This window comes from Acinonyx jubatus, chromosome B3 (assembly GCF_027475565.1).
Source record: "Acinonyx jubatus isolate Ajub_Pintada_27869175 chromosome B3, VMU_Ajub_asm_v1.0, whole genome shotgun sequence".
Taxonomy (NCBI): Eukaryota; Metazoa; Chordata; class Mammalia; order Carnivora; family Felidae; genus Acinonyx; species Acinonyx jubatus.
This window is the reverse complement of record NC_069386.1, coordinates 67,741,339-67,768,774: the sequence shown is the minus strand read 5'-3', so window position 1 is coordinate 67,768,774 and position 27,436 is coordinate 67,741,339. Positions and strand designations below refer to the sequence as shown.

Here is a 27,436-nt window from a genome sequence, read left to right as displayed (position 1 = left end):
AGCAATGCTGCAGAGGCTTATTCTCCTGGACCCCCTGAAACGTGTCTCAAATAAGCAGCGCCCCCCAATGATGGTGAACACAGAGGGCCAGTGACCAAGCTGAGTTTTCGTCACTGCAGGAGCACAACCGTGGCCGCTCATGTCATCTGCTCTTGAAATACACCCTCTCGGCCTTGGGGTACCTGCCTGCTCACTAATTAGGGCAGGAACTCCCCAACCACAGGGCTGATGTTGAAGAGTCAGGAAAAAGCATATTTTAATAGACTTTCCCTGCAAATCGGGTGTCTTCAACACATGATTCCATAAAAACAGAGATGACAGAACTTTAAGACCCCTAAAAAACTGATGGAGCTTTCTACCTTAGCAAATGAAGTAGCACTGTCTCCACTGCGCAGATGATATAAATGAGGCCCCAAAGCACACAACTATTTTGTATCTGTGCTCTTGCTTGCTCATGAGCAAAAAAGTAGATTCACTTCCTTCGCTTGGTGCGGCTCAGGGTAAATCTGATTTCATTTAATAACAAGCCAGTTGCCAAGACTTTCTATGCTATTTTTATCTGATTTTTGTGTAACTTCTTTCTACAGCTTGGTATTAGCTGTTCCACTACTAAGTTCCTAGACCCCAGGGTAGGTCTTGCACTCACCCCAGCCCAGCACCTTATGCTGGGCTCCATGTTCAGGGCTGAAGGTGATGGATGAGCTGGGCTTGTGAAGCTGGTGGAAAGAGAGAGAGGACCTCCAAGACCCAGTGTGACTGTCTGCCTTGGAGTGTGCTCCTAGGGCAGGAAGTGTCTTTCAGAACCTCAGTTTCCCAAAGTGTTTTTCTTTTCCCTACCCTCAAATCAGAGCCAAGAAAGAGACTAGTCAACATGCTCTCAGTAACACACACTGGTGATTAAGCAGCAGAAGTCCATCCCTGTTTGGGTTCTTCTTTCTGATACCCACCTTGTGATTCCGCCCATGCTTATCCAACAGGGAGATGATAGACTTGATGTGGCCCTCTGCTATCAGATTTAAGGCTTCTGGGCTTTCAGTCAAGATGCAGTGCAAAACTTCCAAGATACCTGTATAAATGCCACAAAAATCGTGTGGATGTTAAAAAACCTGCAGAACCGACCGCACTTCAGAAACCTGAATTATAACTGAAAGGACCATCCTGAGGGGACAGAATACTATCAGCTCCTTGAATGTATTAAATATTTCCAGCCAGAAGAAAGACTGTAGCCATCTCTGGTAGACTTCAGGAGCCTCTGGGGCCTAAGAAGTCTGTGATTTAGAGAGGATATGTCCTTAGGCACTAACCTCACCTTCCTCCTTCTTAGACAAAGACATGATCCTTCTATGTCAAGATATAGAGAAGCAGCAAGTTAAGTAAGTCAGAGAACAACAAATACTATATGATTTCACCCATGTGTGGAATTTAAGAAACGAAACAAAGAAAGCAAGAGACAGAACAGACTCAAATACAGAGAACAAACTGGTGGTTACCACAGGGGAGGTGGGTGGGGGATGGGTGAAATCAGGCCAAGGGGATTAAGAGCACACTTATGATGAACACTGGGTAATTTATAGAATTGCTGAATCACTATATTGTACACCTGAAACTAACAGAATACTGTATGTTGGTCACACTTCAGTTAAAAAAAGAAAAAATTGTAGAGGAGCAGCAGTAAAATGGAATTCTTCACTTGGTCAGACCAAGCAATACTTAATTAAAATGGCGGATGCCCACTCGGAGCCTGGAGCCTGTTTCCGATTCTGTGTCTCCCTCTCTCTCTGCCCCTCCCCCGTTCATGCTCTGTCTCTCTCTCTGTCCCAAAAATAAATAAAAAACGTTGAAAAAAAAAATTAAAAAAATAAATAAATAAAATGGCGGATGCCCAGTTTAGTATCAATTCTAGAGGTCCTTCAAGTAATTCAGAAAATATTGTAAGTGTTCCTTGCCTAAGAGTTTTTCTAGGAACCACCCCAGAAAGTATTTTCATTTTAGATGTACTGGTGTACCAAGCAAACTATAAACTCACTAAATAAAGTTTACCTTTGCCTCTTTACTCAGCACACTGGATGGTTTTCTCTGTGAAGGGAAGGCTTAAGAAACACTAACTGGTGCCCCTGCAACCTGGCACCTACAAGGGTAACACACCGTGATGAAAATATAAGGGAAGTAGTTGGCCAGTATCTTTATTGGTTTTATTGAAAACACTCCCCTTGGTTCCGGTTTTCTCAAGGTTTTCATAAATTATTATGAAATGTAATATGGCCCATGGAGGAGGCACTGATGAAAAAACAGGGGCTTGAGAATACATAGGTGTAGGTGGATAGAGCTTAGGGGAGCCTTCCTTTGGCCTGTCCAAGTTCAGGCCACCTCTGGACAATGAAAAAAGCATCAAAACCTTTTAGCTTTCCAGAGAGGGGTCTGCAGCTGTCACGTTCTCTCACCACCGAGGAAGCCAATGGTTGAGCTTCACAGCCCAGTTACTTAACTTACCAACAACAACCATTCTCTTGGCTCAAATTCTCTGCGAGTCATCAAGAAGCATTATAGATAGATGTCAAGGGTGACTTAGCGGGACGGAGGACCATCATTTCCTCCTATCCCATGTCATCCTTCAGTCTGCTTCTAACCACAACAGGATAAGCATGTTCAGAGAGGGTTTAGAAGCCCAAGGAAAAGAACTGCAAGCAGCAGGTAGGAGACCACTGCCTGGGTGGGGGCAATGAAAGGATCCAGGGGATGGAGATAAACACACAAAGTGAAAAGTGAAACAGAAAAGGAAATCATTGAAGTCTGGGTTAGAGTGGTTAAATAAAGTCACAGCATCACCAGAAAGATTCAGGACCTTCTCTTTGTTGAAGTAATCACTTGAGGATTGCTTACACCTCAGTGGGAAAACAGAATTATTCAAAGATACAACTTTTTTTTTTTTTCCAGAAAGAAAAAACCCCACCTTCTTCAGTGGTTTCCTGTGAACACTTACCTGAGGAAGATTCTAGTCTATCCAATTTGCTGATTAGCCAATCAAGGTTATTAGAGAATTGAGCACAGTTGTTTCTGTTTCCACGAATGAGAGCAGCTGCAAACAAGGACACATTGGAACATGTAGGTTAAAGGGCAGGAGGATGGGCATAAGAATTTGGGAAACTGTTAAGCACAGCACGTGCTTAGCAACAAAAAGGAACTGTGTGTAACCATCTTCCCCTTCCAAGCCCTTTGATACAATTGTTCCTATACTTAGCAAAGTGAAAATCTACCATTCACTCAACTATTCCAGAGAATCTATGTACCAAGCACCTGCCTACTTGCTGGGAACAGAGCGGTGGGAACACAGCAGCAGATACCTGCTTGGTTACTGGTTTAAGAACTCCATTCTTTGCACTGTTTTCTTAAACCCAGCTACAGAGTTGCTATTTTTCAATGCTAAAGGGAGGCATCCGAGTGAAACAGCTGGAAAGGTAGGTGAAACAAACAGGCAAGGGCGCCTGGGTGGCTCAGTCCCTTGAGTGTCCGACTTCAGCTCAGGTCATGATCTCACCGTTCGTGAGTTTGAGCCCCGCCTCGGGCACTGTGCTGACAGCTCAGAGCCTGGAGCCTGCTTCGGATTTTGTGTCTCCCTCTCTCTCTGCTCCTCCCCCGCTCACTCTCCGTCTCTCTCAAAAAATAAACATTAAAAAAATATTTTAAAAATAAACGAACAGGCCAATAACTGCAAAACAGGAAACTCTAAAATACCTAAAACACATTAGCATATGATGAGGGTTCCCCAAGTATGGTCTGTGGAGGCCAGAATGCTTTACCTGAGAACTTGTTAGAAATGCAAATTCTCTGACCTTATCCCAGATCTAAGGATTCAGAAACTCTGGGGATGAGACTGTTTTAACCAGCCCTCCAGCTGATTCTGATGCCTGCTCCAAGTTGAGAACCACTGGTAGAGAACATTGCTAAGAGTGGGAGAGAATATGCTGTCAGGAGATTTTCACCAAACTAGACCAAGCAACCTTCCCTCCACAGGCCTCTGCAATGAATCCACCTAAAACCACTGGTCCCATGCTCTTCATGCTGTTAGTTTTCAAAGACAGTTTCACAGATGCTTCAAAGATACCTGGATGAGGGAAAAGTCTTCCTGAGGACCTCTGCTTTGTACCTCCACAGTCAGAGGAGGGCTGGATTGAGTCTGACCCCCCAAACCACTTTCAGGTCTGCAGCAGCAAAGGGGTTAAGCACAGGGTGCTGGAGTCAGGCGGCCTCACACCGTAGTTCCTTCCCATACTACACGTATGACCTTGGGTACGTTATGACTTTGTGAGCATCAGTTTCTTCGGATTCATGACTAAACGGTTAACAGTGCCTATACCTGAAGGTGTTGTTGGGCAGATCAAAAAGATATTCTACTTCTTGGCAGAAAAGCTCAATAACTGCTTTTTTTTGTATAATTGCTGTTGAGTTTGAGCATACCAGTACAAAGTATTAGAGTTGGAAGGGACTTCACAACGTCACACAGAATGGTGGTAGTCCAATCAGCCTGACCCTCGACATCGAGAATGGGTCCAACCTGATGTTGCTGGTTCCCCTCTGGCCCGCTCAACTTTCTATGGACTTTCTCTAACGGGACATACACTTCTGAGCAAACCCCCAAATGCTGCCTTGTCACCATCTCCAAGCAACTACCGGTGGCTACCTTCCCATTCGGGCGGATACTGTCTTCCACTGCCTTCCTCCTGTAGCTTGCTGGCTGGGCCCTGTGGTGGCACTGGTTAGAGCAGGCCCCAGGACATCACCCCCACTGGTGTTGTGAGAAGAAAGGCTGGGCGCCGAACCTCCTTACTCCCCGCCTTTGTCGCCCCTCCCCCCCCCCCCCCGCCCAAATTAAATAATGAACAGGCCAAAGTGGCAGGAATCACAACCAACCAACAAGAGGTCAGGGACAGGTCAGGGAGCTGAAAAGAGTGACTGTCCTTCAAGTGCAAGTGCCCGAGTCTAAAAGTGGAACGCACTGCAAACATATTCTAGTCTTGTTCCCTCATTTTATTTAAAAAAAATTTTTTAGGGGCCCCTGGGTGGGTCAGTCAGTTAAGCGGCCGCCTTCGGCTCAGGTCATGATCTCGCAGTCCGTGAGTTCGAGCCCCGCGTCAGCTGTGCTGACAGCTCAGAGCCTGGAGCCTGTTTCAGATTCTGTGTCTCCCTCTCTCTGACCTTCCCCTGTTCGTGCTCTGTCTCTCCCTGTCTCAAAAATAAATAAAATGTTAAAAAAAATTTTTTTTTAATTTTTTAAATGTTTATTTACTTTTGAAGGAGAGAGAGACAGAGTGTGAGTGGGGAAGAGGCAGAAAGAGAAAGGGAGACACAGAATCTGAAGCAGGCTCCAGGCTCTGAGCTGTCAGCACAGAGCCCGATGCGGGGCCTGAACTCACAAACCATAAGATCACTACCTGAGCTGAAGTCAGACACTTAACCGACTGAGCCACACAGATGCACCCCCTCATTTTAAAGAGGAAGGACTGGGGGCACCCGGGTGGCTCAGTCGGTTAAGTGTCTCTTGGTTTCTGGCTCACGTCATGATCTCACAGTTCCTAGGATTGAGCCCCAGGTCAGGCTCTGCGCTGACAGCAAGGAGCCTGCTTGGGATTTTCTCCCTCCCTCTCTCCCTCCCATGTGCCTGTGTGAGCGTGTGTGTTCTCTCTCTCTCTCTCTCTCTCTCTGCCCCTCCCGTGCATGCATGCTCTCTAAATAAATAAACTATTAAAAAAAAATAAAGAGGAGGGACTGAGGTTCGGAGACAGTAATGACCGTCAAAGGTTGTACAGGTAGTTTTGGCTGGGCTGATCACAATCCCCTTCCACTCGCTGCTGCCTTCTTGCTCTAAGTGTGGAAAGTACTGTAAGTTGCTGGCGAACAGAACGAACAGTGCTGGGCTGGAATCAACCGGTTAACAAAAGGTGTCCAAGGAGTGAGGCCGGATCGGCGATCTTGCACAGACACCCTTGGAAATCCTCCCAGGGAGAGGCTCCGGGGGTGTGCTTACCCAGCAGTTTGTATAGCAGGCGCAGGATCTCTTTCCAAGCCATGCCACTCTCCTCCCTTGCAATTCCTGCAAAGTGCGCCACGCTGTTGTAGATGTTTAAGCGATCGATGCAGTTTAACACAAGGGCCAACATTCCCTGCGAAGGAGAGTGGGGGAAAGAGTGAAAGCCCCTGAGAAAGCAGGAGCCTTTTGTTCTTTTCCCTCCCACGTCATTCACCTTTTAAAGCTCGTAATGCTAATGTGCTAACAGACCTTCACGATCTTTTTTCCCCCTAAAAACAAAATGTACACATTCTTATGCCTCTGAGACACACGGGGCATCCATTTGGAGCATGAGTTAGCGGTTTCCTCGTGGCGGGTTTGCCCCCGTGTGATTATCTCAATCTAAGGACCTATCACAAGAGGGAGCGTGAATGACTCTCACAAAAGCTTGCTCTGTGTCTGGTGGGAAATGGTTCTGACTCACCCAGAAACAGCCCTACATATAGTTCTTATTTTCCTGTCAAATGTCAAGTGAGTTCAGGAAGTTCCATTCAGATGCACAAAGAAAACCATGCTTGCTTCCTCCCTCTCCCCCTGGCAAAAGGGTAGGATTAAGAGACAAAATCAAAGTGGATTTTTAACTACTTTTCTTCTACATTACAATACTATGCCGCCCAGTGAAAACATCTGTGCCTAGTTGTTCTTAAAGACATACAGTTTCAGTAGCCTTTCAGGCGTAATGTCCCCAAAGCCAGTTTGCTTGGATCAGAAGGCTGAGCAGGGCCAGTCTTATATTCCAGGCCAATGACTTTGGAAATGCCCGAGGGATAAGCCCTGTCCCCGGGAATGGGGGCCCGGCAGGAGGGCGACCATGGCCTCTTACTGCCAATTCATCACGTCAGTGTTCAAAGAAGGCATGTGACCTAAGGTCCCGCCTAACCAAGGACGGAGGCAGAACCCGAGCCAGAGCCCCCGCCAAGTCCCAGGTTTGTTTTTCCTTGCATCCAGGTCCCATCTCTGGTGACTCAGATGCTCAGGTTCTAAGTCAGACCTGGCTCTTTACTTGTTACCTTTCAAACCAGCTCCTCAGTCATTTCCAAAGTGGCAGAACCTGGCCATGTGTATTTTTTCAAACAGGTTTTCTAGGTAATTCTGACATCTTCCAAAACTTGGCAATCACAGCCAATGGCATGCTCTGATAGTTGAGGTTTAGTAACAATAGATTTGGGATACACACATGCACTGTGGCAACAAAGCTCTCAAATACAGTTTGGTCTGAGTGTGCCAATGTGCACGGTTACAACGTACATTGGTAGTGTAACCCGGTGCGGTGGACAGGGAAGGTTGGCTTCTCTTTAATCCTTTTCTTCCCAGCTTCCTTCCTTTCTTGTTCTTTCATAACTACGTGCATGCATGCACACAAGGCTCAAATGCAATCACAGGGATGTTTTAGCGGTGGACGCAAAGAGAATCGCGATGTTCAATTTTCTAGACTTACTTCTTCCTTGAAAAGATTCTGTCTGTTCTTAAGTGAGCGGAGCTTGTTCTGTTTGTCTTCGTGTTGCATCTCCTCCTCTGGGGGCTGGAAGTAGGCGATCAGGTCCTGTAAGGTCTGCAGGACCTCTTCTATCGGCAGGCTGATGGGGGCCGCCGTACGATTGTTTCCACTAAAGAACACAAGACGGACACGGACGTGGACGTGGCTCAGACATGGGCCTTCAGGCAGCGTCCCTGGCTCTTACCTGCCCCACATGGGGCGCAGCGCACGGCTTCCTGCAGCAGTCACTCAGGGAATGACCACAAACTGGCAGTTGCCAACCAACAGACAAGGGAAGAAAACGCCTGCTTCGATTTTCAGGCCATTTCATAAATAAAGGGAAATGACCTGTGGCCGTCTGCCACACTTTTTCATTTTTAAAAGTAAAAACAGATTTAAAAATCATAAACTTATTCACTCATGGTTGTCTGGAACTATCAAAGATTCTTCTTGGAATAAGGTAAACATAGGGGCAGAAGGGCTTCTATCACTGGGTCTCTCCCTCCATCTGTATTTTTGTCTTCTCTCTCCATGTATCTCTCTTTCTGCATATTTTTCATGTCTCTGCATGTGTTTTTCTCTTATAGGTTTTATGCATGTGCACTCACACACCAGCTCCCCCTTCCTCATTTGTTATCTCCTTCGGACTTCCTCTGTGTGCGCTCCGTCCTCATTCTCAACAACTCCGCCCCCATCTTGTGACATCCTTCTCTCCTTCTCTCTGTCTTCATGTCCCTCTCCCTCCTCAGAGTTACCCTCCCCACCATCGCTCTTTCTCTGTTGTGATCCATCTATCCTGAATCTGTGTTTCTGACTCTGTCATAATTTTTCAAAAAGTCTTGTTATTAAATCCTGTCAATGCAGAGAGACCACAAACCTCCACAGATGGCAAAATAAGCCCTCAATTTCCCATGTCCTTGGCAGGTACACTGGTGAGCCTTCTGGAAGGTAAAGGCTAAAAAAGAGGAAGGGGGAAATGGAGCCAGCCCCCGTGTAAATGCATCATGGCCCCAGGGGACTGGGAATTGGTGGAATTGGTATAAATAACGTCATGGCTTTTCCTTCGGTCAATTTCTAAGGCCTTCTCCTTGAATTTACAGTGAATTTAGTTATATATTAACCTGGACACATGCTAAGAAAAGACTGTTATCTAGGCCTGAAGCAAAGGCTTAATAAGCCCTAAGAACCCTCAGCTTATGAAGTGACAATTCCAATTTTGTACATACAAATGACAAGTGTTGGGGCGCCTTGGGTGTCTCAGTGGGCTAAGCATCTGACTTCAGCTCAGCTCATGATCTCATGGTTCATGGGTTCAAGCCCCACATCGGGCTCTACACTGACATTATGGAGCTTGGTTGGGAGCTCGTCCCCCCCCCCCCCCCCCGCCTGCCACCCCGTCTCAAAACAAACAAACATAAAAAAAAATGACAAGTGCATGCAGTAAGGACAGAACACCAGTGGATTACAGGCAGGGAGATCCTTCTCATGAGTGTGTGCTCTGGACCGTGGAGGTGCTCAAGGAATGCTAATGACTATCTGAGATATTATAGTATACCTGCTGTGAGGACATGAGGTGAAGGTTTGAGACTACAAAACCTAATTGGGAATGACTTTCCAGTTCTCGATTCAGAGAAAAATGAACACAGTCTCCCCAGTATGTTTGGTCCAGTTGCAGAGTCCCCTAGCCCCACTCGCCCCCCTTAATAAAAACATTTTAAGTCTACTAGAAACAATGACACCAGTTCAGTAAAAAGTGTGTGATTAAAATAAAGATGAAAACATATAAGAGGTTTGCTGGCATTTTGTATTTTGAAAGGGCAACTTACAGGGGTTTGGGAAACCCAAGTTATAGTCAATGCCATGAACATGTGCTATCTGGAGTGCCTGCTTCTAAGCCTCTTGGGCTTCACTTTCCCCCTGGAAAATAGGAAAGGTACTATCTACTATTGCCAGGGTCCTTCTGGGTCTAATTTTTTCGGAGGGTTCTCAACGTTCGATTGCTTTATCTTGTCCTTTCGAGACACCTCAATATAATAGTCTTCCGCTGGACTAAGGCAGATCCCCCCATTCCCTCAAAACAGAGCACATACCACATGCCCAGCAGTGGGGAAACAGACACGACCTCTGAATGGCTTCAGGGCGCTCATGTTCTACTCCAGAACCTTAGGGAGGAGGCCCAGATGTACCAAGAAGGATAGGGACAAGATGATGTCTCAATTCAGAACTAACTACAATGGTACCTACTTTATCCCAGCCATCTTTCACTCCCTACTTCAGCCACTGCCCCACTACCTTCTCAGATCTTTCCAAGGACTTCTTTTGTTTAATTCAAGCACAATCCCAGGGATTCTGAATATTTACCATACTATTACCATAACACAACTATTTATGTATTGTTTCGATCATAAGGTTAAACTCAGGACAGCTGGGCAATATCTACTCGTCAGCAGGATTTCTGAGACTCCCTCACCCCTCACATTGTTCATCTGTCCTATTGGACAGCTCCCAGCAACTGACCAGAGGATGATGAGACAGCACAAGCCAACGCCAACCTTTCTTCCTCATTGTTCTTTCTTCTTCCTTCCCTATTAATTTAACTTTAATGTGCTTCTTCCCAGAAGGCCACCCCCTGTCCTTCTGGCTTCCACTGTACACAGCATGTTCTGTTGGTTTCTCAAAAGAGACAGGAGAGGAGAATCTTACTCACAAATGATTTTTTATCCTTCATTTCCCAGCTCTTGAAAATTTCAAGTGCTATGGCTTTTGCAGCCCCCTTCACTGCTGCATGGGTTTGTTTTTCAGTAGTCCTCCTTTCTTCCAAAAAAAAAAAAAAAATCTTATGGCTTGGAGAATCCAGAATGTCCCCCATTGAAAGGGAAACATCCAGAACAGCTGAGTGAGGAGCTCAGGAAATCCTCTCTCCCGCAAAATAATGATAAACTTGGGATAAATCATCTAAAACAATTGTTTTAGGACTCTGGAAATTGACCAAAGCCATACAATAAATTGAGACTGATCGACTGATTGACTGGTTTATTAAATAATGAGCCTCAGTAAGAACAGTAGGAGTCTATGGTGTTTCAGTCTGAGGCTGTTTCCATGCTTTCTTCCAGCTTCAGACCACAGAAGTTCTAACAAGGTGGGGTAGACAATGAGCAAGGCCACACATGCTCAGAAAGTACTGGAGAGGGACCTAGTTATCTACTCATCTCTGGCCGAATATGAGGTTTTGTACAAGCAGAAAGCAAAATCCAGGACAGACCTAAAACTGTCTGAACTCTGAATGTGTCATCTAGCCCACAAGCAGGTCCATCAGCAAATACTTGTAAGAAATATTTACAAGACAACCAGGCTTGCCTTCTAAGAAAGACTAAGGGAAGCCCTTCAGGCTGAAATAAAATGACACCAGACAGTAAGCAGAATCCACATCTAGGAATAAAGAGCACTGGTAAAGGTAATTGTGCAGGTAAATATAAAATATGGTATAAACATATTCATTTCTCTTTTGTTTTTATATTTTAAAAAACACAAATGGATAAGAAAATAATGATAAAACTGGGCTTATAACATATGGGGATGTAATATATATACATGACAATATTATCACAAGGAGGAGGAAAGTAATACTGGAGCAAAGTTGCTTTATTTTACGTAAGTTAGTATTAATCCGAGGTGGAGTGTTGGAAGTCCAAAACAGAGTGAGTTTCCTAGAGCAACCACTAGGAATATAACTCAAAAAAGTAGCAAAATAAAAACAAACAAACCAAAAAACCTTAAAGAAATGAAAATGGTAAACTAGAAAATATCTATTTAACACAAAAGAAGGCAATAAGAGGAAGAGAGGAAAAAAGAACATGAGATCTATAAAAATCAGCAAAATGGCAGGCATAAATCCAACAATTTGAATAACTACATTATCTATAAATGGATTACACACACCAATAAAAGGAGGACACTTGTCAGAGTACATAAAAATAAAAATTCAGTGTATGCTCTCTATAAGACCACTTTATAGATTCAAAGATACAGGCTGCAAGTAAGAGGACTGAAGAACTTACACCATGCAAACAGTAACCATAATCTGCATATAAGGCATCTGGTGTGGCTCTACAAAACAGACTTGAAGATAAAAGATGTTCACAAAGAAAAAAGGGAAATGTTTTGTAACTATGAAAAAGTCAATTTATCAGCAAGATATACCTATTATAAACATATAACCATGTAACAACAGAGACCACAATATATGAAGCAAAAGTTGAGAGAATTGAGGGAGAAACAGACAAGTCAACCTACTAGTGAGAAATTAAACACCCTATTCTCAGTTAATGTAACATCTTCTAATGGAACTGTATTAATGAAGGGCAAAAACCATACAATCATCTCAATAGACAAAGAAAAAAAGACTGTCAAAATCTAACTCATTCAAGATGAAAGAAACCTCGCAACAAACTAGGAATAAAAAGAGAACTTCTTCATCCCAATAAAGGGAATTTATAAAAACCCTACAGTTAACTTCATATTTAATAATCAAAGACTGAATGTTCTCCTGCTAAGATCAGGAACAAAACAAGGATGTCTGTTCCTTCCACTTTGATTTCACATCATAGTGGATGTTCTAGTCAGTGCAGTCATGAGGTGGTGGTGGTGGTGGGTGGGAAGAAAGGGCATCCATATTGGAAAGGAAAAAATAAAACTTTCTTTATTCACAGATAATATGACCCTTTATGTAGATAAAGCACGTGTGTACACACACACACATCCACCAGAATAATAATTTTCAATTAAGTCACAGGATATATGATGGATATTTTAAAAACTCAATTTCTATATGCCAGTATTATTTACGCAGTGAAAAATCTGAAAAGAAATTAAGAAAATAATTCCATTTGTGGTAGCATCAGAAATAAATACTTTGGGGGCACCTGGGTGGCTCAGTTGGTTAGGCGTCTGAGTACAGCTCAGGTCATGATCTCATAGTTACGCAGTTCAAGCCCCACGTGGGGCTCTGTGCTGACAGTTCAGAGTCAGAAACCTGCTTTGGATTCTGTCTCCCTCTCTCTCTCTGTCCCTCCCCCACTCGCACTCTGTGCCTCTCTGTCTCAAAAATAAACAAACATAGGGGCGCCTGGGTGGCTCAGTCGGTTAAGCGTCCGACTTCGGCTCAGGTCACGATCTCACGGTCTGTGAGTTCGAGCCCCGCGTCGGGCTCTGGGCTGATGGCTCAGAGCCTGGAGCCTGCTTCCAATTCTGTGTCTCCCTCTCTCTCTGCCCCTCCCCCATTCATGCTCTGTCTCTCTCTGTCTCAAAAATAAATAAACGTTAAAAAAAATTTTTTTTTAAATAAAAAAAAAACAAACATAAAAAAAAATACTTAGGAACAAATTTTACAAAAGCAGCCCAAGACTTAAACACTGAAAACTGTAATACCTTGCTGAAAGGAATTCAAGAAAAATAAATGGAGAGACATTCTATGTTTAAGAATCAAAAGCCTCAGGATAATTAAGATAAAAGTTCTCCCAAAATTGGTCTAAAGGTTCAAACCATTCTCTATAAAAATACGGGCAGGCTGTTTTGCAAAAACTGACACCTTTACCCTAAAATTTATATGGGAATTCAAAGGATTCAGAAGAGCCAATAGAATTTTGCAAAAAAAGTACAAAACTGGAGGATTCACTGTATCTGATTTCAATACTTACTACAAAGTTATGTTTGTCATTTTGGCATAATCACAGGTATGAAAGCCAGTGGAATAGAACTGAGGGTCCAAAAATAAACCCTTATATTTATGGTCACTTGACTTTTGACAAAGGTGCCAAGGCAATGTGATGCGGAAAGGATGGTCTTGTCAGCAAATTGTACAGGGACAACAAGGTATCTACAGGATCCACTTAAATAAATTTCAATTCGTATTACCTCAGACCATGTATAAAAATTGATCCAACATGCAACCTCAGCCTAAATATAAGAACTAAAATTATATAACTTTCAGAAGAAAACACAGGAGAAAGTCTTGGTGACTCTGGGGACACCCAAAAGCACAGTCCAGAAAAAAAGTTATGTCATATAGGACTTCACCAAAATTAAACCTTTTGTGCTTCAAAAGACATCATTAAGAAAATGAGAAGAAAAGCCACAAACTAAGAGAAAACAGTTGCAAATCATGAATCAATAAAAAGCATGCATCCGGAAGATACCAAAAACTGTCAAATGTCAGCGTGAGGACAAACCACCCAACTAAAAAAACAGGCAAAAGCCCTGATTACATTTTACTAAAGAAGAGATACGAATAAGCACATGAAAAGATGTTAAAAATCATTAGTCATTTTGGAAATGCAAATTAAAACCATAATGGGATACCACTTCATATCCACTAGAATATATACAATTAAAAGTCAGACAATAAGGATGTGGAGAAACTGGAACTTTATATATTCTGTGTGGAGTGTCTAACGGTGTGTCTGCTTTGGAAGGCAGGTTTTCAGTTTCTTAAAAAATTGAACATACCTACATGTCCACTGATGGATGAATGGATAAACCAAATGTAGTATTTGCATACAACGTAATATTATTCAACCTTAAGAAGGAAAGAAATTCTAACATGCTACAATATGAGTGAATCTTGAAGACTTTGTTAAGTGAAATAAGCAAGGCACAAAAAGATAAATATTGTAGGATTCTAATTAAGTCAGTCAAATTCACAGGAAGGTTGAATAATGGTTACCAGGAGCTGAAGGGGGGGGCGGGCTGCAGAGGGGGGAGGGGAAGGGAGGAAATGGGGAGTTTTTTTCATGTTTATTCATTGTTGAGAGAGACAGAAACAGAGAGGGAGGGAGATCATGCACACAGGTTAGGGAAGGGCAGAAAGAGAGGGAGACCCAGAATCCTAAGCAGGCTCCAGGCTCAGAACTGTCAGCACTGAGCCTAATGTGGGGCTCGAACTCCCGAACTGCGAGATCACGATCTGAGCCGAAGTTGGATGCTTAACCAACTGATCCACGCAAGTGCCCCAGGGAGGTATTATTTAATGCATATGGAATTTCTGTTTGAAATGATGTAAAAGTTCTGGAGACGGATGGTGGTAACTGTTGCACAACTATTTGAATTTAGTTAACATCACTAAATGGTATACTTAAAAATGGTTACAAAAGTAAATTCTATGCTTTGTATATTTTATCATAAAAATATAAAAATGTTTAAATGAGTTACATATGACTTTGCAATTCCATTTCCTGATATTTACCTAAGAAAAATTAAAATATATATCAAAAGACTTTTACACAAACATCCATGGAACCATTACTGATCATAAGCAAAAATAGAAAAAAATCCACTGTTCCTCAAAGGGCAAACAGAAAGTGAGGTGCATCTGTACCTGTCTGTTCATCTCTCCCTATAGATAGATCTCTCTATACACACGTGTATGTATATACACAATCATACATATACATACGCAGACATTTATATGTGGATGTGTATTATGAGATACAAATACACAGGAACACTCCAGCAATAAGAAGGAACAGAACACCCTTATGTACTACAATAGGGATGAACTTCAAAAATGTAATGCTAAGGGAAAATCTGGATCCAAGGACCACATATTGTATACATTAACTTATAAATTTGTTAAATTGAGATCCAAACCAGATGACTGGTTGCCTAAGGCTGGAGGTGGGAACTGATATACACTGCAATGGGCATAAGCAATCTTTTGGGGGGACTGGAATGTTTTAAAAGTGAATTATGGTGATGGTTGCACAGCTCTGTAAACTTATTAAAATTCACTGAGTTGCATACTTAAAAGGATGAATTTTATGATATGTAAATTATAGCCCAATAAAGCTGCTTAAAAATAATTTTCCCACTGTCAGGTATGTAACTCCCACTGACTTTTTAAAGTAATAGCTTTATTAAAATATAATTCACATATTATACAATCATCTATTTAAAGTGTATAACTCAGTGGTTTAATGGTTTTTAGTGTATTTATAGCGTTTTGCAACCATGGCCTCAATCAATTGTAGAACTTTTTCATCAGCTTCGACCAAAACTCCACACCCGTCAGCAGTCACTCCCCTTGACCCTTACAACCAACTTAGCTCTAGGCAACCACTGATCTACTTCGTCTCCACAGAACTGCCTATTCTGGACATTTCGTATAAATGGACTCATACCACAAATAGCATGTATCAGTCCCTTCTTTCTTTTTTACGGACCAATAATATTCCATTGCATAGATATGCATAAGGCACATTTTATTTATCCATTCATCAGTTCATCATTTGGGTTGTTTCCCCTTTTTGGCTATAATGAACAATGCTGTTTTGAACATCTGTGTCCAAGTTTTTCAGTAGACGTGCTTCATATATCTTAGGTATATAACCAGGAGTGAAACTGTTGGGTCACATGGTAACTCTGTTTAACCTTTTAAGGAATTTCCAGACAGCATTCCAAAATGGCTTTAACATTTTACATTCCCACCAACAGTGTATGAAGGTTCCAATTTCTCTACATCCTGTCTCACACTTCTTATTAAGTCTTTTTAATTATAGTCATCCTTGTGAGAGCAAAGTGTTCTCTCACTGTGGTTTTGATTTGCATTTTCCTCCTGGCTAATGGCTCTGGCCATCTTTTCATATGCTTATTGGCCATTTGTGTATCTTCCTTGGAGAAATGTCTATTCAGATCTTTGCCCATTTGTAAATTGGCCCAATTGTTTTTCAAGGTTGAGTTGTAAGAGTTCTTTATTCTAGATACAAATCCTTTATCAGATGTATGATTTGAAATATTCTTTCCCATTATATAGGCTTTTCCCCCCCACTTTCTGGATGGTGCCCCTTGTAGTAAACAAGTTTTTCATTTTGATAAAAGTTTACATACTTTTTGTATGTATTGTTGCTTCGTATTTTGTATTTTCTTGCTTTTGTTTTTGGTGTCCTATTGAAGAAATCATTGCCTAATCTAAGGTCATAAAAATTCAAGCCTTTGTTTTCTTCTCCCGGTATTTATGGTTTTAGGTCTTACAGTTAGGTCTTTGATTCATTCTGAATTAATTTTTGCATATCTATGAGGCAGGGGCCAGGGACTTTTAAGACAGACACAGGGGCAGGGTTTGAGAGAACCAAGAACCAAATAAAGCCATCCAACCTCTAGGGTCATGGTTCTGGTGACAGTCCAGACTACACAAAAAAATCTTGTTTGCACACAGCTATGTTTTCCTGACTATACCAAGCTATTCATTCATATTATACCCTTTCTCTGAAGAAGGGGAGCAGGTGACACATAACATGGCACAGAAGGGAGGAACCACTTTGCTCAGGGATCACAGGAGACCAGTGGCAGGGCCACAAGCGGACAGAATGGCTGACTTGAAGGCCTCAGCTCCCTTCTGCGGTAGGAGTACCTAACTGTCTGCCTTCCTTTCTCTGCTTTAGTCACGGCGGGACCCCCTGATTGGTACTGGGAACATGGCCAACCAACCAGAGGTTCTATTTCTCAGCCTCACTGCAGCGAGGTGTGGTCACATGACTAGTTTTAACTAGCAGAGTTCAAGAAGACGTGATCTATTTCTGGGTCCTATATTAAAAAAAAATCTCTTGCCCTCCGCTGCTTCCAATTTCTTCCCCCACACCCTCCGTTCTTTTGGGTTTTTTTGGCAGTATGCAACCTGAGAAATGGTGCCAGCAAGCTTTTTTTTTGATCATGTAGATGAAGAAAATATAGCAGGACAGTTGGTCTCAATGGTGTTGAATATTAGAATCACCTGGGGAGCTTTAGTCAAAAGCTAGAGGTGGAATCCCACCACAGAGATTCTAATCCAATTGGTATGAGATGCCACCTTGGCATCAGGGTGGTAAAAGCTCTCCAGAGAAATCTAGTATGTGGCCAAGGGTAAGACCTCTATTCCAGGGCAGTGGTTTGTAAACTTTATTATGCTTCAGCATCAACTGGAGAGCCTATCAAAACATGATTTTCTGGGGGTACCGCTTCCCAGGTGTCTGATTCAATATGTCTGGGGTAGAACCTGAGAATGTGCATTTTTAACAAGTCCCAGGTGATGCTGCTGTGCTGGGTCAGGGACGCACTTTAAGAACCTGTAAATCTCAGGGCAGCAAGATAGAAGGAACCTGAGCCCCTGGAGCCAGACCTTGCCTAACCTATACTATTACTTAAAAGAGAAGTAAGTGTATATCTTGAATTACAACGGCAGCTTAGCCTATATCCTAACTGACACACATTGCTTGGATCACATTATTCCAACAGGAAAAGTAAAGGCATAAAATTTTTTTCTTATTTCATGCAAATTCACACACACAATTTAAGCCCCCCTGGCTTTAGAGATATTCTCCTACAAAAAAGGACGGTTTGGAACACTGCACTGTTTACAACAGAATCCATTTCTCATGGTAATTGGTGAACACAATCCACAGCGTTCTGCATTGGCAGCATTGTTTCGGCATCCAGGGGATTATGATCCAAGCAGGCAGTTCAGTTACTTTTCCCATTTAGGTCTCAGCCATAGGTGGGTAACACAAGGCTTTCAATGCAAATCTACTTGGATCAAAAACCATAGCAACAATTCTGAATGATGTAGAAAGCTTTTCTCAATAGCACGGGAGGGTGTGGAGCTGTTTCTCCCCTCTTCACACACTAATACCAAAGGGATTTAAAGTGCTTTGGCAGTCTTCACTTAATTTTCTGGAGGAGACCTTGGGTATTCATGACACCAACCTCAGTAACCAATGGGACTCAAGCATCTGTTGGGCAGAGGGCGAAGCTGGTAGGAGGTCATTTGCTGGGAAATAAGATTCAGTCCCAAGCTCTCTGTGGTAAAACTCTTTGCTGGTGTTTAATAATTTCCTGAAAACTTCAAGTATTGAAAAGGGAGTGGGGGTAGGTAGGACTGGACGGCCACAGAGTAGAAACTATCAGATAAAGGGAAGGAGCTTATGTACCTTACAAACTGGCTGAATAAGGCTGTCGTGTTCCGGATGATCCGAGCAGCTTGGGACTCCTCGCACTGGCATCTCTGCAGTGTTAGCCCGTCATCCATGTGGCCTTCCTGATGGAGTATGACCTACCCGCAGAGCAAAAGAAACCAGGGCCGTTTATACATGACTCCATAGCTGGACAGTCAACTTTTCTTGCAGTATTTATTTACCTCATCCCTTGTATTCCTTCCCCCCAACCAGGTTCCTCTGGGTCCATTTGAAAATGGGACATTAACAAAGTTATTTTGCCCATACTCCCTATTACTGACCTATGAATCATTCCTGAGACACAGTGCTTTGAGGAAAATAAAATTTTATGTGCTACTGTGGTATGAGTTACAGTAAATTCCTTAGGACGGCCAATTTGAAAAGGTGAAAACATATTTTATAATAGATTTTTCTCTTGAAATCAACACAAAAACTTACCCTTGGAAATGGGAAAAGTCACTTTCTTCAGAGTCTTTTTGTCCAGAGATAAATTGAGGAAGAATAACAAGTTAGACAGAAAACTCTACTGGGTTAACAGATCCGGCTCAGATTCCCCTCCTGAAGGATAGCTACAGTTGACTGTACAAATGGGGATGCAGCTCAAGGTCGTAGTTTGCTTCTCATGGAGGCTAAGGAGGGGGTTTGAAAGCATAGGCTCTGGTATTAGTTGACGTGAGTTCCAGTCCTACTCTGCTACTTCCCATCTGTGTGACCTTAAGCAAGTCACTTAACTTCTCTTTGCTTCAACTTCACCATCAAATGGACTTATAGGGTTGTTTTGAGGACTAAATGATTTACATGCAAATCACGTAGCATGCTTCCTAGAATCTAAGAGGTACTCAATGAATACTTGTTATAAAGGGCAGTGTATTACTGATTTCAAATCAGTTATCTAAAAGCTAAATATACATATTGACCACCAGTGACATCAGGATACAATTCTGGGGCAGGACTAGCAGCTTTGAAGATGGAAGTCAGTGGCATTTTCCCTTGAAAGGATCAAGTGTATGCAGATATTAACTGGGGTGGTTTGAGTCTGAGTCAAGTCAAGTCAGAGTTAAATCCTAATTCAACTTCCTGACATGGTTTCCTCTTGATGTGAGTGAAGAGAGACCATTTATAAGGTTTTAGGGTGTGGGGCAGAGTTAAATCCTAATTCAACTTCCTGACATGGTTTCCTCTTGATGTAAGTGGAGGGAGACCATTTGTAGGTCCTGGGGTGTGGGGTGGGGTCAATTAAATAGAACATGTAGCTCTATAAAATATCTTTAGGAAAAGCATTTTGGTCTCATTTTTATCATTTTCTTAAGTTTATTTATTTATTTTGAGAGAGAGAGAGAAAGAGCCAGAGTGGGGAGGGACAGAAGAGAATCCCAAGCAGGCTCTGCACCGTCAGCACTGAGTCCAACATGGGGCTCAAATTCATGAACCATGAGATCATGACCTGTGAGCCAAAATCAAGAGTCGGACACTTAACCAACTGAGCCACCCTGGCATCCCTGTCTTTCTCACTGTTAGCTCAAAGCAACTTCTTTTCCTTTCCATGTGAAAATCTCTTATTACTTGTTCTTCTGAAATTGTGTCCTACCTAATAGAATGAATTCACACAGGAAGTAGAATACTGGCTTACAAAAGTTTATGTTCAGTTTTGACACAAGACTTAGCACCGCATCTAGCTTAAGTGTTAGCAAAGGATACCCTTAGTATTGGATTCACCAACTGTTTCAGAACTACCTTGTCAGAGCTTCCCAGCAACTGTTTAAGCATTTCGATTCGGCAATATACTGCCACTAGGTTTACTCTGGCCTCAGTCCCAGTATTCGGGTCTCTAAAGACCAAAATCCTTAGATTTTGCTTGTTCAGATACCACATCCAAACCGGCCAGCCAAACAAGAAAGTAATGAGAAATAGGGGAGATGCAGTTGTTAGAACACTGTTACTATGTGCCCTTTTGATCACCGCAGCCCAGTTTCTCCCGGAGGAATCCCATGACCCAAGAACAGACAGCAGAAGCCCAAGATGGGAATGGGAAGGAGGTGGCTTCCTTAAGGTGAATGCCATCCTCTAGGTTTTTTTTTTTTTTTTTTTTTTTTACTGTCTCGTTTTCCCACTGGTTTTTCTAGGTTCCCGATTTGTTTTATGAAATACTTAACACAGATTTGAATATCCTTTGTATTTTTAGAAAGAAATGTAACCTGCTCTTCACAAAATAGAGCAGGGCAGCCCTGCCTGAGACCGAACATTAGGACATCATTTTAGAGAGTTTCTGAAGGGACTCCCAAATTCATATGCACACTGCAGCAGTTCAAAAAATATACACACTATGGTCCTGGAAGAGAAAGGCAAGGAGAGGCACGATAAGTCACCAACTCAAGGTGGGATCTCTCTTGGTTCGCAGGGTCCTTTGAGTATGTCTCCTCCCATCCAGAGCTATTGCCAAGATCCACAAATTCCACCCTCTTTAAATGCCATCATTTCCTTAGTAGGAGTGAAAAATTGTGGAGACTCTAGATAATATTATTGTACGCTACAGAGGATTTAATTTTCTTCTGATAGGCTGGTAGGATAGGTAGGTTTTTGGCATCTATCTTCAAGGTGCCCTTCTTCCAAGGGTAGTTTCATACTCCTGAGGTGGAGCCCTTTTGGGGTTTAACTGAAAGCTTACTGTATTTTCAAGGGCTGGTCCAATCTGAGGGATCCTGAACCCCAACCTTAGCCTCCCTAGTCCTGTCATTCTGTTGACATCTCTGCTGTTATCTTGTCCATCATAGCTGTAGACTTCTATTACTGTCCTGGCTTCACAGCCCATCCATGGTCAGCTTTAGGGGAAACTGCACATAGAATTTCAGGTTCATGTTTCTAGAGTTCCCTCCATTCTAGAACATTGGCCTCTTAAGTCCCAGAGACCCTGGCTGACCTCCTCTCTCATCTGTCTTCTCCAGCCCAATGAGGCCAACACAAGCCCCCACCTCCTTGGTGCCACAACTCAGAAAATATGCTGAGGGGCAAGTAGAGACAAAGGTGTGGCTCACTTGGCATAGCCACATTCCATCTGGGACCTTTAGCACTCATGCCCCGGATGCCCTGGTTGCTGAAGCCTTCAAATGGTTTTGTTGTTGTTGTTGGGTTATACAACCTAGTCAGTATAACCTACTCAGTGTGGCTGTTTTTTTTTTTTTAAATTTTCTCTCTCTTCTTCATAATTTTAGTTTCACATTTATGGATATCTTCTTGGTATGTTTTACTTTACACCAAAGTAAGTTATTGCCTTAAGGTTTGCTTCCAACCTCCCCTCTTACAACAACCTGCATTCTGGGAAGCTTTGCATTACCTGCACTTTTGGCTGATAAACCCAAGCTACAGTGGACAATGGCTCCTAGAACCCCATTCTAGGGTTCCTTGACTACCCAAACAGGTGTCTGGTAAGAGTTTTTTCCAAGAAAACTCATGCCCTTGGCATCTATTCTCTGGTTCCTATCAAAACTGTTACAACAACTTTTTGGGACAAAGATGTGGTGCGTATCCAAGCCAGTTTCCCAATGCAGCCGGCTGTGATGGACCACTCCAATCTGAGTGCTCTCTGTGGATACCCTATCAGTGCACAGGATCTCTTCTTTCTGCATGTTGGTTCCTGCGGGCTTGTTACCATGCAATCTGCATTTTCTCTGTAGCAATTCTATTTAGTCTCTATATCATGAAAATCACACAGAAACTCAATTATCCACTTAAATGAAGAGAGCAATGGTGTGAGTAATCCCCAAACAGCATATCACCAAGAGTTACTTAGTTCAGGTTTTTTAGAGAGCATTGAACAAACTCTCCCCCTTCATCACAGATTTGCCATGTATTTAACTTTTTTTTCCCCTTGCACTGAATATGGGGTCAAAATAACCAATTAGGAAGTACAATCTGTCACAGAATAACTCTTCAGAATAGCAAAAACAGTGTGAAGTAAACAAACATCATGTTCGCCTGATTCTCCTGATCGCTGCTCTTGCCTACTTGCTTCCAGTTCAATGGAAAATAATTCTGGACAGCCTTCGTGAGCCTCACCTTTCTTTTCAGAGGTCCAAGGCGGGAGGTCTTGGCATCTTGTGCTTTGTAGGTCACCCACAGACCACTGGCTATATGCTGGACAAAGCAGACGGAATCTCCATATTTGATTTCTGGAACTCCCATGCCTTCTATATCCCGCTTGTGACTAGAATCCAATTTCTCCTTGATTTCCTATTTCACAGAAAATAAAACAAAGGCATGTCTGATTAAATAGAAATGCAATATATGAAACACATCACCTATGCAGAATTTGTCAGCCAGGGAACCCATTACCAAGATCATCATGATGTGCCTGTCCAAGCCAGGATTTCGGAAAGGCTTGCTTCCCTTAGCTGCTGTTAACTGTAAAGTCAACGGATTCCAAGTTTCAGCCACTTTAGTAATTACTTAAATCCACGGGGAAAGGAGGCAGCTGGTAGGGTCTCTCTTTGGTTTTGATTTTATAAAATTCTCCACTATATTTTCTACTTTTCTTATCCTGACTTAGACACCTTAATAGTAATCAACACTTTACAGGCCAATTACCTTATTTTCAGCAAGTTGTATCCTCTGTAGTTTCAACAGTCACCTGATATACATTCCCAAAGTCAGGGCTTTAAATGTATCTGTTAACAACATATAAAAGTCTTTTCTTTTTAAAAAATTTTTTTTTCTAACATTTATTTATTTTTGAGACAGAGAGAGACAGAGCACGAACGGGGGAGGGTCAGAGAGAGAGGGAGACACAGAATCGGAAACAGGCTCCAGGCTCTGAGCTGTCAGCACAGAGCCCAACGCCGGGCTCGAACTCACGGACCATGAGATCATGACCTGAGCCGAAGTCGGCCGCTTAACCGACTGAGCCACCCAGGCGCCCCTATAAAAGTCTTTTCTAAAGATCAGCAGAGAAAGCAGATTCGTGGAGTAGGTAGCGGCTACTATGCTGTCCTTGTAATGCTGTCATCAGTATTATCCGTCTCTTATGGCCTCCTCAGTAGTGTGTTGCCATCAATGGGTTTCATTCTTCAATTACCTCTGTTTCACTACAGCCTTTTCTCCAGTATGGAAAAAGGAGTTGCTGCACATCAGTTATCTGTCTGGTGACAAGCTGAGGTGCCTGTCAAAGACGGAGTCAGGAAGCAGACCTGGGGTGCATGGTAACTCTGTCCCCTCCTCATTAATCAAGGCCTCTTGATGGTTCTACCCGACTTCTATTTCTCCTCTACATCTTGCGTTAAATTGCTCATTTGTAAAAGCCATTAGCTAGACAGCATTTTGAATTTTTTTACAAAATAAAAAATGCAGCATGCCGTTCCCTCTGCTTGTGACAATTTTACTCTTTCTTAACGAAGGGACAAATAGCACACAAGTACAGAGCTCTTACCAAGTGCAAGGCAGTGTTCTAAGTTCTTTACATGTATGAATTCTTGCCAACAGCTTTGGATGGAGCTACAAATACTATCCCAGTTTTTCAGAGGAAAAAACGAAGATACAGAGAGATGAATAATTTTCCCAAGGTCACTCAAGAATTAATCAAAGAGCCAAGATTTTTTTTTAACGTTTTATTTATTTTTGAGAGACAGAGAGAGACAGGGCATGAGCAGTGGAAGAGCAGAGAGAGAGGGAGACACAGAATCCGAAACAGGCTCCAGGCTCTGAGCCTTCAGCACAGAGCCCGACGTGGAGCCTGAACTAATGAACTGCGAGACCATGACCTGAGCCAAAGTCAGATGCTTAACCAACTGAGCCACTCAGGTACCCTGAAAAGAGCCAAGATTTAACCCACGAGGTTCAGTTCCAGAGGCTCCGTTCTTCCCCACTGTTCTAAACTCCTACTCATCCTTCAACACCCTTTTCAGATGCCACCTTCTCTGTGAGGGTCAAGTAGTTTCTCCTGCTGTATTTCCCCAGCACAGTCTCATTCCTTTACTGAGCACTTAAGCCCATCACAGTGTAAATATGCTTGTTTATATGACACTTTACTTTTGCCAGGCTACAAAACAATCAAGGGCATGGCCAGATTTCAATTACTTTTGGATTCCCAATACAGAGAATCCAGCACCCATCAATTAATGAATATATGTTAAAGAAATGTACACATATATATACACACACACATACACACACACATACGTATGTATATTGCTAAGTCATTTTTCGTTCAAATATATTTTTTCATTTTGGTCTGATTTCTCTTCCTTCAAACCTTCCTAACAGCAAAATTAATTATTTTGTATACCTTTACAGGATCATCTTGAGCAATGTTAATACTTTACAAGGAAACTCTTATTTTAAAGGTACGTTGAAACTCTGGCTGGATTTTTAAATATGACATTTCTCAAAATGAATATTTCTAAAGGAACTTATCTTTGATTTTATAACAAAAGACAATGGGAAAACAGAATCTGATATATTAAGACTTCTTTACGGGCAGGGGGTCAAGAATTCATTTATTTTACAAAACAATGGATACTTGATTTTCATTCCAGAAATATTCCTAATTCTGATGCAAAGTTATCCTCTCTAGTCTGTTCCCTAAAGCATAGATAATTCAGCAAAACAAAATAATATACACTACAACTGTTAAATATGAGTAATTATGCTGACTGCCAAGAGCTCACAGTTAAAATAGTGCATGTTCCCAAACTATCAATGACTATGGTCACTTCATTCATTTTCTCACTTTTTGTTTATTTAAATATGACTTTGTCAAAAGAAGAGCAATACTGGGATATATTTTTTCTAGAGCCTGAAATCAATGGATCATTACTATTTATAGAATAGGGTATCTCTCTCCATCTTTGGTTTTACAAAACAGCATCTACTTCCAGGGTTCTATGGTGGTCACTGTAGTGGCCACTGCTAAATTAGAAGAAAAACAGGAGAAACAACAAGAAAAACTAACACATGGAGACAAGCCAACAATAAAGAAAACCTAGGGGCACCTGGGTGGCTCAGCTGGTTGAGCGTCTGACTTCAGCTCAGGTCATGATCTCATGGTTTGTGAGTTCGAGCCCTGAGTCGGGCTCTGTGCTGACAGCTCAGAGCCTGGAGCCTGCTTCGGAATCTGTCTCCTTCTCTCTCTGCCCCTCTGCACTTGTGCTCTGTCTCTCTGTCTCTCAAAAATAAATAAATGTAAAAGCCAACCTAAGCCAAACATAAATGCCACCGAGGATATAATAAAGAAAGGAGAGTGATCCATGATAGAGACGCCTGAGTCAGCTGAGAGCAGGTTCGTGATCTTCTGATGTGAGCATGCGCAAATGCTCCCCCTCTGTTTTCACTGGAATATGGCCCCATATGCACTTAATCTACTGCTGCAAATGGACTCTTCGTAAATGACAGGGCTAATCCAATTCCTCCTTTGCATTAATTCCCTAATTCCTATAAGATACAATTTTCATTTCTAAAGTTCAAATATACCATATACTTTAATCAAATTGGACTATGTTCCTTTGATACATTAAGATTCCCTTCCCCTGGGTCTTTACGGACATTACACTTTCTGCTTGGCAACCCCGTTTCATCTCTGCATCTTTACATCTCAACCATCAAGCCTTTCCCAGATCCACCTTTGCATTTTCTCTGACCTCATGGCACTTTTTCTCCCCTGTCAAGGCTCTTTACAATATTCTGTGAATCCTTTGCTGGCATGCTTCCTGTCCCCTACCAGACTGAAAACTCTCCAAGGGTAAGACTTGGATTTGCTTGTCTTTGTATTCCATACTATGCTGTGCTTAAAATAGGTTGCAAATAATTTCCTTTTGTTTTATTGGTCTGTGGACATCAATTTGCTGATCTCCATCAACCTTCCCGGTGTTAGATGATGAGCTGATTCTAAGAAGGAATAGGTTACTTGGCTTAAGAGGTGTTGATGGATCATCATCTTCTCCTGTCTCCACTGAGAACTTCTTAATGAAATGGTCATGACCACGTCACAAGTGTTGAATAAATACCTGGTTTAAATGATTAAGTTCCTGCTCTCCAGAATGATTTAAGATTGCTAGAAGGACAAGGAAGGGAATTGCAACTAGGGTTTGTCTAGCACCTACTTAGAGCAGAGTATTTTGCTAAGTACCCTACAATGGCAATGCCATCATGTGAATTTACCAAGGATCTACACAGTGATACGTATTATCCATGACACTTTAAAAACATTTTCTCTAAACCTTTCAGCAGTCCTTTGGTTTTCCTTTTTCCTACTCTATAGATGATAAAACTGAAGCTTACAGAATTTGAGCAATTCGGTCAAAGTCCTATAGCTAGTAAGTAATAGAAAAGAATCTAAAATCAAGTATAATTCCAAAGCCGATTTTTCATTTGCACGTAAGTTTTTGAATGGTTACCATTAGCACAGCTAAGTATTAATTGTATTACTGTTTCAGTTGTTTAAAGGTAATTATAATGAAAAGGTTGAAAGGTTGAAAATATATGCATTTATTTTGTGAAAAAGTGGCTCTGGGCTCATATACAACTTAGAAGTCATACATACAAACCAATAATGATAGCAAGAGGATATGGTCTATAGTGAAGGTGCAACTGGAGTTTTGGAGAGAGAACAATCCATTCTGCCCGAGAGTTAGGTTTGAATTTATGTAAGAATGACACCTGAGGTGAGCTTGGCTAGGAGTGAGAAGCGAGAAAGAAAATAAGGGACTGAATTCTAATAAGATGGGTATAGTGTGGCAAGGAGTGTGGCTGAAGTTCAGGAAGGGACTTGAACAACATGGACTCTGAACGTTGTTATCATAGGTACATGTTTCTCAAACTCACAAAATTAACAGACTTTCTCTAGGAAAAGAGGACTTTGGACAAGCTCTAATTCTTACACCAGGAGCCAAAGGGAACACTAGTTGGGAAAAGCTAGTGTTGGCAATGGAA

At 42.1% G+C, this 27,436-nt stretch overlaps 1 protein-coding gene across 1 annotated transcript in view; it reads right to left on the bottom strand.

Annotated features, from left to right (window-relative positions):
• RYR3 (ryanodine receptor 3) overlaps positions 1-27,436 on the bottom strand; it is a 525,783-nt gene that overhangs the window by 244,888 nt on the left and 253,459 nt on the right. Inside the window, exons 11-16 of the mRNA XM_053224214.1 lie at positions 22,574-22,747; positions 18,497-18,618; positions 7,503-7,671; positions 6,023-6,158; positions 2,981-3,076; positions 948-1,066 (exon numbers count right to left, since the gene is read on the bottom strand). Coding sequence (XP_053080189.1) covers positions 948-1,066; positions 2,981-3,076; positions 6,023-6,158; positions 7,503-7,671; positions 18,497-18,618; positions 22,574-22,747 — 816 coding nt within the window. The remainder of the gene's footprint in view (positions 1-947; positions 1,067-2,980; positions 3,077-6,022; positions 6,159-7,502; positions 7,672-18,496; positions 18,619-22,573; positions 22,748-27,436) is intronic.